At 39.3% G+C, this 15,580-nt stretch overlaps 1 protein-coding gene across 3 annotated transcripts in view; it reads right to left on the reverse strand.

Moving 5' to 3' along the window:
• The window catches only part of itpr3 (inositol 1,4,5-trisphosphate receptor, type 3), a 310,863-nt gene that overhangs the window by 12,271 nt on the left and 283,012 nt on the right, over positions 1–15,580 (reverse strand). For 2 of the 3 annotated variants that reach the window (XM_073030432.1, XM_073030431.1), the window contains exons 48-53: positions 13,539–13,731; positions 11,064–11,189; positions 9,895–10,067; positions 6,503–6,667; positions 5,178–5,370; positions 1,521–1,622 (exon numbers count right to left, since the gene is read on the reverse strand). In XM_073030432.1, the coding sequence (XP_072886533.1) occupies positions 1,521–1,622; positions 5,178–5,370; positions 6,503–6,667; positions 9,895–10,067; positions 11,064–11,189; positions 13,539–13,731 (952 nt within the window). The remainder of the gene's footprint in view (positions 1–1,520; positions 1,623–5,177; positions 5,371–6,502; positions 6,668–9,894; positions 10,068–11,063; positions 11,190–13,538; positions 13,732–15,580) is intronic. The other variant, XM_073030433.1, reaches the window with a different exon arrangement.

Consider the following 15,580-nt stretch of genomic DNA (forward strand, 5'->3'; position numbering starts at 1 on the left):
TCTTGTCAGATGATCCATACCATCTGAACTCAGCAATCAATATTTTCCAATCAATTTAATTTCACTGTCAAAACCAACAATTCATTCCAATTGATTTAATGCTAGCATTCACATAATGCTGAATGGAATACCAAAGCTATCTTCCCATACATCAGCGAAGTGCCATCCTTACTGAATTTCACATCAAATGGTGTTGTTCAAGTTCAGGAACTTACACAGGAATTTAAATTGGCTGGTTTTGAAGTGACACACATGCTTATTTATACATCCATAAGTTCACACTGGCTAATTTTTATAGACAAATTTAGGCCCATATACCTGTTTTCCAACATTCCTTTCCTCAACATGTCTATCTAAAAAAAGTAGGGAGTAATCTTTGCTGTTAATAAGTGGCAACAACCACAGGCAGATATATACGTATCATTGCTGTTTGGAGGACTTTACTTTGCACAAAAGACAATGCCTCATTTGTCCATTGAGCATTTATGTAATTGCACATAAGCTTTTCACAAATATATCAGATGCAAGTCTTTCTTTAATAGTTCATCTCCATTATCATTCAAGATCAGTTTTGATGCTGATTTCTGACTTCTCATTTCTCATTCCTGTATATCTGCAAGCATTTGACTAAATATTATCAAACTATTGGTCCCTAAAATATACTACCTGAGGTAATGGGTTATTCCAAAAATGTTCTGAATTTAATTCTGGTCATCCTGGTCTGCAATACCTTCACTTTCAGCCACCCTAACTTCAGAACCCTCTAAGAGGAACACAACTTTGTCATGTTTTGGAGGCTTGTGTGCCTCAATGACCTGGAGAGCCGTGCTGGCTGGAGTCAGGGCTTTATGCTTTGGCTCTTGGTAGGGCCACACATGCCAAACAGGTCAAAGGGTAGAGGCCAAACTCAGAGTACTTCATTGGTCCTCCAAGTTCGGGGGTTGGTTCAGCTCAGGGCCAGCAACCCTGACTGGTCAAACTAAACTGTTACAGAAACAGCAATGAAGAATCTTTCCACATCTGTGTGTGATGGTATGAAGATGGCCAAGGACAGACAGAGATGGAGGACCTACATTCCTGCCCTAAATGCCAGAAGGCACAACAGGCAAAAAGTTAGTAACTTCAGGATGGGAATATCCATACATTTCCACATCTAATACTATGCTAAAATATAGACTTGCATTGTTAAAGCAGCAGTGGAAAAAGCTTCCAAAGTGTGGACACTGCTGAAGGGAATACAAAGGAAAGGCATCAGGTGAGATCAGTTAGGAAAGCAAATTGAAATTAAGTCTCTTGCCAGCCGTGTATCAATAAAATAAAAAAAACTTGGTTGAGCTACCAGGAGCATGGAAACTAATTAGTTCTTTTGAATTTTTGAGGGTAGGAATTGGAGTAAAGGGCTAAGAACCATCTTAAATCAATCCTGTACATCCTCCGTTGTGCCCTGGCCTATGATATTGGTAAGAAGAGGTGCAGGTTTGGACACGTGGTTTGTGTGGATTGAATGTGAAAATGCTGACCTTGTGCCATATTGTCTTGGGTGCCTGCAGAGCAATTAATATCATCAGCAGCACAAGAATTAAGGATATCCTTCATTGCAATTCCTCGGGCTTCAAAGGCACCTATTGATAAAAATAAAACAATTCACATATAATCTGTTTAAAATTGTTGCCTTATGTACCCCTCTCTGCTTTGCTTTCCTATTCTCTACATTTACTCCTGTTAGAAAATTCTTGTTTTAAATATTATCATCTACTTTTACTAGCCTCTTTCTGGAACATATTTTATTTATGTTTATGAAATCCCTTATTTTAGTTCTTGAAAATAAGAAAGATTGCATTGATTTGGCACATCATAGTTTTGGTATGTCTCAGGCACTTTTTATATCCAATAATTTAATTTTGAAATGCAGACACTCGTGTCACACATTAAATACAATGGCCAATAGGTGCAGAGTAAACTTCCACAAACAGCAATGTGAAAATGACCCTATTATCTGTTTGGTGATTTAAATTTTAGTCAACACACCGGAAATCTGGTCAATACACCCTGATCTTCTTCAAAATAGACCCAGGGCTGTATTGTCCCACCACATAGGAGTGAGTATGGCCTTGATTTAATGTAGGTGCACCAATAGGTGCACCGGAAAGTAGATTCTTTGACAATGCCGTTCCTATTTAATGTTGTATTGCTTTGCCAGGACTTCTACGTTCCGACCTCAGGGCTGAGGCTTGAACTTGAAATTTCTGGTTCAGAAGCAAGAATGCTGTCACTAAGCCATGCTTGGCCATTGACAAAAGTCTTAATAAATCAATATCCAGGATTCAAGAAAAGAGAGATTTAGGAACTAAGCATAAAACATCCCTTAATCTCTGTGGTGTCACATTCAATTTCTCCAATCTAATCCAAATAAGAAAATTATAAAATGAATCTTACTAATTGCCCAATTATTACCTTAATGTAATTATTATTATTAATTAATAATTGATTAATGCTAATTATTAATTATTGCCGTGATTGACTGGTGGAGCAGATTCGATGGGCCAAACGGCCTAAGTATGTTCCTATTTCTCATGTTCTTATTGCAGCTACCCATTGCGAATCCTTTTTTTGCTCGGCTCTAAATCACTCTAGAATAACTTGCAATTCGTCATTTATTTCAGGTGGGAATTCAAATCAGTTACAGAAAGTAAGTGGAAGATATTCACCAGGCCCTTCAACAAGAGAAGATGATTGGGACACGGGAAGCAAGGTACCAAAGCAGGGTCAGATTGAGAGCGATGTCCCAATGGAATGCAGTCCAGCCGCAGAGGAGGAGGAGCAAATTCAGACCAGAGACAGTGACGTCAGAGACACTGATCAGGATCCTGGAACCGGCACAAGTGAGGCGATTGGCTCTTTAAAGATGGAATTGTCAAGCCCCCAGCAAGGAGCGAGTGAGTGAAGTATGAGGGTGATATGTTCACAGAATGTGGCAGGGAGGAGGGTAAATGTGATTCCTTTTGGGAGGGTCAGTCAGGGGAGAGGGGAAATGTATTGGTGTGGTATTTGTGATGTAGCTGGGCACACATTACCCCACGACAGGAAATGCACTACCTGTTCTGAGGATTTCCAGGATGTGTATTGTAGGAAATGCAGCTGTCCGGATAAGAGATCATTTCTGAATCAGGGGAACTGTATTCGCCAGTATGGAGAGAGCATCTCTGGGAAGCGAGACTCACTGACCCTCCCAACATTTATTCCCATCCTAAATTGAAATAGGCGAGTGGGTAGGGTGGGAGGGGTTGCTTTCTGGCAAAGTGGTCCTTCTGGTAAAGTAATTCCCAGAGCAATGTTGGGTAGGTTTTGAGGCCAATCTTGGGATGAGTGACATATCTGTATACTTTGCCTATCCCAGTGTAACTTCCTGTGGAACATCACTGGTCAAAGAGAGCCAGCCAGGTTAAGTCTCGTTACCATCTGTCTTCTATGAATCGTAAAACGTAATTCACCAAAGTTCCCTAGCATGTTAATCTTCTGTATGAGACTCCCATGTGGGACCTTGTCAAACACCCGGCTAACATCCAAGTAGAAAATATCCATGTCTAACTTCATCCATCGTCTTTGTCACCTCCTGGAAGAACTCCATCTAGTTAGCAAAACACTGCTTCCCCCACACAAAACCTTGTTTCCTTAACCCTAACCCACGTCAAACATTCTCTCTTCTCATACTCCCATGTGGCAGAAGATATAAAAGGCTGATTGTAAGCACCGCCAGCCAAAAGGACAGCTATAAGTCTGCATTTATAAGACAATTGAATGGTCATGTACTATGTTATTATTGGCTATTAATAATAATGAGACAATCTTATATTTAAAATTGTAACATTGTGCATGTCGTATTTAATAACCACTCACTTAGACAACCACATTATACTTACAGAAGAGCAGAAAGAATACTGTTATGGTATGAATGGATTTAAGGAAGAACTGATAATAGATTATGTAATTCTATATCAGCCTAGGGAAAGCAGAAATCTTTCAATGTTACATTGTCTATCAAAACCGATTTGATTCTGTCCCTCACTGGTTGTTAATAGAACTTCCTAGTATATACACCTGATACTTACAACATCTGAAGCACTGGCGGACAGAAATCACCCTATTAACAACCGCAAAGGAACAACCACTGTTATCAAAATAAATGAAAGCATTTTCCAGAGCCTGCTATGGTTTTGTTACAAACATATTTGTTACAAATATGGTTTTTGGTTATAAACAGGAGCGTTAGACTCATGTTTAGCTCTAGAAATAACAATAATAGGCAGCCGTTAGTCTCGAGAGAGACCATGGACTTGCGACTTGGAAAGCATCTATGAAGGAAAATGATTTTCTTGAGTCAAAGGATGTTCTCATGCCAATAGGTGCAGAGTAAACTTCCACAAACAGCAATGTGAAAATGACCCTATTATCTGTTTTGGTGATTTAAATTTTAGTCAACACACCGGAAATCTGGTCAATACACCCTGATCTTCTTCAAAATAGCCCCAGGGCTGTATTGTCCCACCACATAGGAGTGAGTATGGCCTTCATTTAATGTAGGTGCACCAATAGGTGCACCTGAAAGTAGATTCTCTGACAATGCCGTTCCTATTTAATGTTGTATTGCTTTACCAGGACTTCTACGTTCCGATCTCAGGGCTGAGGCTTGAACTTGAAATTTCTGGTTCAGAAGCAAGAATGCTGTCACTAAGCCATGCTTGGCCATTGACGAAAGTCTTAATAAATCAATATCCAGGATTCAAGAAAAGAGAGATTTAGGAACTAAGCATAAAACATCCCTTAATCTCTGTGCTGTCACATTCAATTTCTCTAATCTAATCCAAATAAGAAAATTAATATAAAATGAATTTTACTAATTGCCCAATTATTACCTTAATGTTACTTTACCAAAGTACAGTTTTTCTAAATTACAAATATTATTGTGGCTCTTTGTCCAAGACTCTAGACAGTCTGCATACAAATGAAGTGACTGTGTCTCTTTTCTATGCTGCCAGTCCATAAAGTTAAGTCTTTTTCAAATGCAGAAGGGCGAAACCTCAATGTATGATCGTGACAAATCAAAAGTCGCAGCAGCATCATTTTAGTAACAATCAACTTCATTGTTTCGAAGTGGTTGAGTGCCAAATTAGATGTACCTGAAGAGGTTGTGCTTGGTAATCTGTCAACTTCTAAAATGAAGTCATCCTTTAAGAAGAGGAAGCCCACGATTGAGAAAAGATAGACGAGGATGAGAGCGAGCACAGCCGTCAAGAGGATGGAGCGGCCATTACGTGTAACACTTTTTATGACATTAAACAGAGTTTCTTCTCTGTAGATCAAATCAAACAGCTGAAATGCAGAATTAGATAAATGACAAGATTAGATCTATTAATTTTTTTTATCACATACTTTTTACGCTATAATCTTGAAAAATAGCCTGGTACGGCAACTCTCACAAGTCAGTTCTGGAACTATGCGTGAATGAATTTGGACTTTATAACTTTGAATCATAAATTGTTTCTGCACTTCACTATGACAGTTGATAAGTCAAAATCAAAATTTATTTGGTGCAGTGTTCAAAAAATACATGAATCTTACATCTAGTAAGCCTAGACTTTTACATAAACCAAAATTTGTAACTAATGAGGTAATTTAAATAAAGGACTGATTTGTATCATACATTCTTCCTTGGATAATCAGACTGTTGGTATGAAAGCCCTCTCTTTTTTATTCATCGCAGAAAAATATAACTTCTATTGGGGCTGAGAAATCATAATCCAATTCTTACATGATCTGGCTTTCAGGGTGTGATGGTACCCACAATTCAAAGTTCAAAATAATTTCTTTTTAATCAAAGTACGCATATATCACCATATTCCACATTGAGATTTCTTTTCTTGTAGGCATTTATTAATTTCTATCAACAAGAATTCATTTTTTGGAACTTAAAAAGCAGGAATAATTTACTTCCAATCCTGGAAGCTATAGAGGCTATTACAGTGAAATCGACAAAAGGAATGTTAACAAGTGGAACTATCTCCGATCAGGGGTTTCCTCAGTTTGACCGTATGACAAACTGGGAAGAGGAACCACTCGTCAACAATTGTACAACTTATCTTAATAGAATGTATTATTCTTAACTGGTTCCATTTTAAATATAACCTTAAAATAGCTAGATTAACAAATTATCACATCATTGATTTATAACCTACTTTTAGACTGAAATACTTCAAAAATAATCAGCTGGTAAGCAATGGTGAATGAAGTGCAAAAATCAGTTTGCACAATCTAGGTTCTCACTTTAGTAAATACAGTACCACATAACACTGCATTCTCTGCAACAAAAATCCCAATATTTAGAGGATTTACATTATAAGCAGCAACTGAGCTCTTTTTAAAATGTAACAGAAGTGAGAAAGTTCTTTGATTATTCTGCGAAAATATCTCTCAATAAAATACTCATAAATAAAAATATACATACCAGGATACTGTAGAAAAATTCATGCACAAAAAGTCCCAACACACTTGTCATTATATATCCAATGTGATAAAGGAACTCCATGTCCATGATCATAGCCTTGTATCCAATGATAAATTTCCCACCATTGCCCACAAAACTGACCAGATACACAACTTTGTTGATGAGCTGGATTTAACAGAAATGAAAGGAAATTGATTATTAGCGTAATAGTACACGGCAAAACTATTCCAACATTCATTGTGGATGGCAAAGAAGTTTGTGTGAACTTTCAGAATATTGTAGTGTTTCTGCAGATTGACAGTAATTTACCACTTGTACGGAAAGTGATGCTGGATAACTGCTGAATAAAGTGGACTTGCCACTGGATATTTGCTGTTTCTTTACTGGTGAATATGACATTTCTGTACTGTTGATATACCAGTGACATTCTATTGGATGATAAGGTAAGTTACTGTTGAATACAATCATTATTTTTATAAAATGTGTTGTTGGCATTAAAACGTGATTCCCCACCCCCATCATGACTTACACCACCCTATTCTTCTCACATTCCTATAGAATACATTTCTAAACTAATTATTTGTATTTTCTAAAAGGCTTCTTATTTCTGATCAGCCTTCAGTAAGGTTTCATGTTGTAGAACATGCACGGATAGAAGTAACACAATGTAGAACCAACCAGCAAAATGGCAGAAAACAAGAGTGTTACATCAAAACTTCACTAATCTGGTGCACTTGGGTCTAGAAGATTTGAAATTATTGAATGTTAATACCCAAAGCACTTTTAATTCACAGTTTTTTTTAAGTCACCTAGTAATACAATAATTTTTCCAGTGACTCTAATGAGGATAAAGACAGCAGGAAACATAGAAGCACTCCGAAGCTGGCTCTGCTTTGTTCTCTGGAATCTCAGCTCAAGTTGTCAGAATGTCAGTATTTTCAAATCAGCGATGCTAGATGATCAGAATTTTACTGTACTTGAAAGTTATAATAGGAGAATGTGCAGTTGTTATGTTTTCTGTGAGCCCCATGGACCAGCAAATTGAAAAAGAACTCTGGAGTTTTTTGGATTGCAAGTAGGGTAGGGTGAGGGAATTAATACATGAGAAGACTGCAACAAAAGACAGGGAGCGATGAATATATTTGTGGAATGGACATGAACATAGAACATTTACCTCGACATTGATAGGTTCAATTTTTTGCTTTTTTATAGGAAGAACAGATACTTTGGAGTGAACAGGAATACCCCATTGACCATTCAATAAAATCTTGGCTGATCATCTACCACAACACCATTTTCCTGCTCAGTCAGGGGAGAGCTCTAATATACAGAAACTAATAATCTTAGTTCTAAATTCAGTCAATAACCAAGTCTCCACTGCCCTCCAAGCTAGAGAATTCCAAATGCTCTGTCCCACACAGGTAAGTACATACATTTCCTTACCTCGGTACTAATTGCCCTGTCCCTTATTATGAGATCATGTTTTGGATTTGTCAGCCAAAAGTAACATCCTCTTTGTATGCAAACACAAGAGACTCTGCAGATGCAAGAGGTCCAGAGCAAGACACACAAAATGCTGTGCCCTACGCATGCCCTTTCTCCCATGGTCCACTCTCCTCTTCTATTAGATTTCTCCTTCTTCAGCCCTTTATTTCTTCCACCTATCATCACCCAGCTTCATACTTCATCCTCCCTCCCCACCCACCTTCCCCCTTCTCCTATCACCTGTCAGATTGTAATCCTTCCTCTTTCCCCCCACCTTCCTTTCCAGTGCTGAAGAAGGGTCTCAGCCTGAAAGATGGACAGCTTATTCCTCTTCATAGATGCTGAGTTCCTCCAGCCTTTTCTGTGTGTTCATCTTTGTATGTATCCTTTTTGGTCCTTGATGAATATTTCTATGTTTCAATGAGAAAACCGCTCATCCATCTAAACTCTAAAGAACAGGGATCGAGCCTACTCCATCTATCCTCTTGTGACAGACCTGTCATCCGAGAAGCCATCCCGGTGAATCTTTACTGCACTTCAACTATAAAAAGAATATCATTTTTAAGGTAAGGCACCCAGCATTGTACTGAATACTACAAGTGTGAGCTTACTAAGGTCCAATGTAATTGTAAAATATCACTTAGCCCCTATTTAATTATGGTAACAGAAGCTGCTAACGCAAGGCAGATAATCATTCAAAGCAACAATACAGATCAACAGTACGATATTTAAGAGATAGTCAAGCAGAGCACAGGAATTCAAAGCAGCTAAGTAGCTTGAAACTTGTTCTGGATCTCGTTTGGACTGTGTCTGAGTACTGTGAACAGTTCTAGTGCCACAGTAAGAGATTTGTGACCCACAGCTCAGCTCAACATGAAGAAGTACATTAGTTGCAAGCTAGTTGTTCCAGGCAGTGGTCATGCAGATGGAAGGAGTTAGAGCACAATAACAGAAAGTGTACTTGGGGGCCATGGACAATGGCTTTAGCCCTTCCATGTAGTCCTTCTAGTCCTTCCAGTGCCTAGAAATAGAAAATTCCTGCTCCTCAGTGCGGATGAGGATTTGTTAGTTTGAAAATAGTGGAGGTGACAAGGCAGCTAATGTTGAGGTAGTCTTCGAGCTAGTAGAAGGAAATGCTTTCTTTTTGGTTAATGCCCCAAACTACAGCATTTACCTAAGAAACAGGGTGTGCTTTTTGGATAGATTCTTAGGGTACATTAGCGGTATTGGCGTAGGAACAAGAAAAGATGATTGCAGGTGATATATGGCTGACTGGATAGTTAAGAAAGAAACTGGAGAAGGTGATTGGGTGATGTGTAGTGTGGATAGTCTGTGACTGCAAAACTAACTCATTTCACTTACATCCACTTCTCTAAATGTTGGTATAATTAGACTGCACAGGCCTGAGACACATGCATATCTCTTAATTTGTCCTTTCATATGGAATGCATCTCTTTCTCGTTAACTTCTCAAAACTTTCACATAGCTAAATATCTCGGCAATTGTCAGCTAATTTACAAATAAATTAAACAGAGATGGCGCACGAGGATTGTGGAATTTTGCCAATTTATTATAGCAAAAGCAGACTGAAAATGTCACGTCTTTTGTCAACCATGATTAAATACTAGCATCACTTTTAGATGTCATTGCCATGACTATTCATTTGTCTGCTGATTACTGAGTGAGGGCTCCTTGTGCTGATTGTATTTTTTTAAATGATTCTCTGGATAACTCTCCAATTACTGCACCAAATAACAAATAAGGCAACTGAAAAAAAATTAACAGAAAAGGTGCATTTTACAGATAAACAGATTTTTTTTTAGCCACAGGGACAAAATAGTGGAACTAGCAATGTATATTTTACACATTTCAATATACTTTTTGTTGATTATCAACTTTATACTTACATTAAGTAATCCCAGTGTTATCAACGTGTGGCCTATTCCAATGTAATATATAGATCGAACTGTCAGTGCTATCATTAATGGTCTGAGATCATATCTCTTGATAAACAAAGAAGCTACTGAGAAGACTATTACACCCCAAAAGATAAGTGAGAGAAAGGATGAATCAAAGGCTCCTGTAAGGGGAAAAAAAAGAAAACCGATTAATGTTATGTTTCTAGATTTTGTTCATGAATATAAATGTGTTTTTATGAATCATTGCAACGTGTCTTCAGACAATGCCTGATGCCTGAATGAAGCCGGCATCATGACTTCTGTATCAATCAACTAGACCTTGCTTGACTGTAATTCCAAATCAAATGTGCTATCAAAGCTAAGGAACCAGTTCCTTAGGTCAAAGTAATTCGAGTGACCAAAGTTAGTCGTGATATCTCGTAGCCTCTGCTTGCCATTGTTCTTCCTTTATGTTGTTCTGGAGAAGTGTCACGTTTCTCCACCTCAGCATCTCAATACTAGTCTCTGATTTAGGTATTGTCAATAATTGCTGTATAATTAGCTCATATAGTTTTTAAATCGATATGATTTTCCATTGTTATCCACTGTCATTGGCAGTATTTCACCTTTACTAAGGAGTTTCATAGTAGATTGACATTAGAATTAATAAAGGGTAAGACTAACAACACGTGGGCACAGTTAGCAGAGCTGCTGCCTCATAATGCAAGACACCCAGTTTTGATCCCGACTTTGGGTTCTGCCTGTGTGGAATATGCACCTTCTCTCTGCAATAATTCCGGTCACCTTTGGATGCTCCAATTTCATGACACATCACAAAGACATGAAGGTTGGCACATTATTTGCCTTAGTGTGTAGGCAGTGGTGGGATACAAGGCTGGTTGATGATGAGGTTGGGAAAATAAAAAGAATATTTGATTAATGTGGGGTTTGTGTAAAAGGGTGGTTAATAGTCAGTGCAGACTTAATGAACCAAATGCTGTTGCAATTTTGTACCTTTCCACGACACCATAATAATTTACTGAAGGACAAAATATTTGAACTTCACTTTTTAAAGTTCAACTCAGGTAAGGTATCTCATTAATTGTTGGACTAAATATTCACGACATCATTCATACAGATGAACATTTTCAGCAGCAAATAATCCATAAACTGCCTACCCATTGAAGTTGCTTCTCCATACGGATAGAAAAAGGCAATGACAAGATTGATAAACACAGCGAGATGGAAGGAGATGCTGCCCCACAGAGTCATCCTCCTGGAGAACCAGTACAGCAGAGGCATACCTGAGAGGAAATGACAGTTGTTACTAAAAACATCAAGAGTACGCCAAATGGATCTTTAACCTTCTCCAATCAAAATAATCATAGCTGTTCAGGATGAAGGGTCTCAGCCTGAAATAGCGACTGTTTATTCCTTTGCATTGATGCTGCCTGACCTACTGAGTTCCTCCAGCATTTTGTGTGTGCTGCCCTGTTCGAATGAAGATCACTTTCCTGCCTAATCCCTCAATTACCTCAGTGCACAAAAATCTATCAAGTCTCAGCTTCCAATGTATTCAACAACAAGCTGTCCATAGCCCACTGAAATGGAGAGGACAATGATGCATAATGATCTGAGTAAGGAAAACTTCCCCTCATCTCAGTCCTAGATGGAAAGCTCCTCGTTTGTTTCAGATTATGCTCCATGTGACCTTTACGCACATAAATATTCCAAGTAGATCCCCTTTTGTCGTAAAGGATACAGCACAAACAATAAGTAACACTTGTTGGAAGTAGTTCCATCTAAACTGAGATTGTGCAAAAATTTACTGCTTCTTCCTACTATACTTACAGTATTTACTCTGCAAAGCCTTTCAATTCCCAGATCTCTTTGTACATCCCCTTAAATGCACAAGGGCATTTTGGCTTAATTACTCAATTTTAGATAATGATCATTAGAATCATACTGCACAGATATTAGGCCTGCACAGTCAACACCAATGATGAATCTGCATATAGGAGGGAGATTGAAAATCTGGCTGAATGTTGTCAGAACAACAACCTCTCACTCAATGTCAGCAAGACCAAGGAGCTGATTACTGACTTCAGGAGGAGAAATCCAGAGGTCCATGACCTAGTTCTCATCAGAGGATCAGAGGTGGTGAGGGTCAGCAACTTCAAATCTCTTGGTGTTATCATTTCCGAGGATCTGAACTGGGCCCAGCACGCAAGTACAATTATGAAGAAAGCATGGCAGCGCCTCTACTTCCTTAGAAGTTTGCAAAATTTCAGCATGACATTTAAAACTTGGACAAACTTCTATAGATGAGTGGTGGAGAGACTGGTTACATCATGGTCTAGTATGGAAACACCAGTGCCCTTGAGTGAAAAATCCGACAAAAATTAGTGGATATAGCCCAGCCCATCACGGGTAAAGCCTACCCCCACCTGCCACCATTGAGCACATCTACACAAAATGCCCCCACAGGAAAGCAGCAAGTATCTTCAAGGATTCCTACCACCCAGGCTATGTTTTCTTCTCACTGCTGCCATTATGGAGAAGGTACAGGAGTCTTAGCATCCACACCCCCAGATTCAGAAACAGTTATTATCCCTTAGCCATCAATGTCTTGAACCAGTAGGGATAACTTCACTTGCCTCATCACTGAACTGTTCCCACAACCTATGAACTAACTTTCAAGAACTGTTCATCTCATGTTCTCAATATTTATTGCTTGCTTGCTTATTTCTTACTTTCTTTCTTCTTTTGTATCTGCACAGTTGTCTTTTGCACATTGGTTGTCAGAATGTCCTGTTGGGTGCAGTCTTTCACCGATTCCATTATGTTTCTTGGATTTACTGAGCATGCCCGCAATGAAGTGAAGTTCAGGATTGTATATGATGATGTACATGTACTTTGATAATACACTTACTTTGAACTTCGAACAAAATGTTACATTTCAACAAAATAGTTCTATTCTTTCAGCGAGTCAAGAAATATGTCCTCAATTCCATGCAATGTATTATTGTAGATATACTGTACTCTAATTCCAATATTCAGTGGAGTTGAATTTCAACTACTGAGAGCAATGCCTACATAAATAGATTTTGTGTTAATTACCTTCAACCTCAGACAATTTTTCACCATTCTTTATATTATTTGGTAGAAAGGCATTCCATTTTGTTTTTTTAAATCACTGCTACGCTTTTGAGTCTAAATTTCCTTGAGCAGTATCTTTAACACAGCGTAGTAAATGACTTTGCAAAAATATCTGTACTATCTTAAATATTTTAATGTGGGTGTTCAAATATGCAAGTAAAAAATACCACGAAAATTGATACAATGAAGATATTAGACCTATGTTAGTTTTTACTGACTCACAAGGTTATAACTTAAGTCGTTTAATTCCTATTTTGAGTAATTTCCTTGTTGCTCTTTCATGTTGACTGCAAAAGGATAATCCCTTGCCATCTTTTTTTGACACACTGTCCAGTATTACATCAGATGTAACAAACACAACAGTCAGTCTATCCAGTCCATGCTGGCATTTTACACGGCTCAAATCTTTTCCCACCCTTTCTCATCTAAATCTAACTCTCTAATGGTTTCTAATGTGAATACTAAATAGCTCTGGCTTTGAAATATGCCCTTACTTTGGAGTTTCTTCTGCCAACGCATCTCATTGTATAGAAAGTGGGTTTTTTCAAAGAAGTCGCTGACTTTGCTGCCTTGTTCATCCTGTTCGGTGGTGTTGATGACTCGGTGCTTTGACTCAGCTGTTAAATATTCGCAAATGTCTGGCATGGGGAATACAATCTGCTCCATGTTGCGGTCACTCCGAATAATCTAACAAAAGACAAAACACAGTTGAAGAGAAGCAGTTAAAACAAACCGACACTACGTAGTCTTACCAGTTTTAATACCTTGAGGTTGCATGAATATTATCTACTGCTAATAAACATATCTTCAGATATGACTTCTGCAGTCCAAATGATCAAATGAGACTAATTCACTGGATGTACTTTGAGCAGTAATTGTTACCACCAAGAAGCCTTGGAATTTAAATTTGAATTTAAGTACTTATATATATATTACTTAGAGTAGTGGACACCAACCTTTTTAAGCCCAAGATCCCCTACCTCGGCCTTAGTGAAAGGCGAGATCGACCCCAGATCGATTAGTTACACGCATGCGCACCAGGGCAGAAAAGACCGGAAGTTAAACCCCACAACCCAGAAGTAGAAATAATGTATGGACACCAGGGGTCACCACCCTTTTTTGCACCACGGACCGGTTTAATATTGACAGTATTCTTGCGGACCGGCTGACCGGGGGTGGGTTAAACATGACGGGATTACAGCGATACTCAAAGCAGGTTCCTATGTCTAGTCTATTCCGCAGTTTAGTTTTCGTGGCTCTCAGCACTTAGCTTCTATCCCGCTTGCTCACAATTTTTCTGCTGAAAAAACTCAATGGGTTTGTCTCTAAGTGCAAGGTACTTGGAGTCCGGGTACTGAAGCAGTTTTGAGTGCTTCATTGCCTCATTAGACAACCTCCTGCCCACCCGCCGCCAAACGCCTTGGCCAGGTGCGGCTGGTTGTGGGTGGGGTAAGAGAACAAGGGCCAGAGGTCCCCTTGCCGGGGCCGCAATGGTCGCAGTCCAGAGAGAGCGACCAACTGAGTGAGGAGTGCCCAACCCGCCTTGTAGGGTCTATTGGCCGACAAAAGTCTGTTTCAGTAGATCGCAGCACAGTACTGCTCTGCTACTTATGAAACCCTGAGTCTGAATGAGGTTGTCTGCGAATATTTTAGCACCGGGTTCCCCACGAACATTCGGTGTGCTAAACAGGTTTAGAGGCGGCACCCATCTGTCCGCGCTCCGGGCCAGTACCAACGGCACTTCCCACCGGCTGCACGAGGTGACCGGTTACCCGAGGCCAACCAGTGATCCCTGGCGCGAGGGTATCACTGCGTTTAGGCGACTGATGACCTTGCGTGTATTCAAGTTCAACAGTGGGTGTGACAGGGAATGAGGAAAGGTGCAGCTGACTCATATCGTTTCCTCGTAGCCCGGTGGTTGGGGACCACTGAAGTACACTGTGTAGTGCGGGGGAGCTACACGCATGCGCACTGGGCAGAAAGTACGGAACTAAAACCCCGCCACCCGGAAACAATCTCTCCACAGTATTTGTGTATTTATTTTTCTTTTCTTTTTTCGGGATCTGCTGGGATAGTCTCAAAGATCAACCGGTCGATCGCGATCGACGGGTTGGCGACCACTAATTTAGAGATAAAAGTACAGTAATAGGCCCTATTGGCCCAACAACTGAGGTCATACCACCCAATTACACCCTTGTGATAAATCAGCTGACTAATCCATACATTTCTGGAATGCAAGAGGAAATCGGAGCACTCAGAGTAAACAGAGAACATACAAACTCCTTACAACAACAGCAAGTATTGAACCCAGGTTACACGTGCTGTAGTAGAGTAGTGCTAAACACTATATTAAGTGCTGCCCTATTTAAATTGTGGATCACTGACAGGCTTAGCAGTGATGAATACCACAATCTTGCCTCATTTGTTCCTGCTGTGTTATATTGCATAATACTAACCACTCCAAGCATTCAGCTTAGTTTTTCTCTGAAAAATATCATAAAAGGATGAAGCGACATGCAATTTTAGTGTTACTAAT

The sequence above is a fragment of the Hemitrygon akajei genome, chromosome 27 (assembly GCF_048418815.1).
Source record: "Hemitrygon akajei chromosome 27, sHemAka1.3, whole genome shotgun sequence".
NCBI lineage: Eukaryota > Metazoa > Chordata > Chondrichthyes > Myliobatiformes > Dasyatidae > Hemitrygon > Hemitrygon akajei.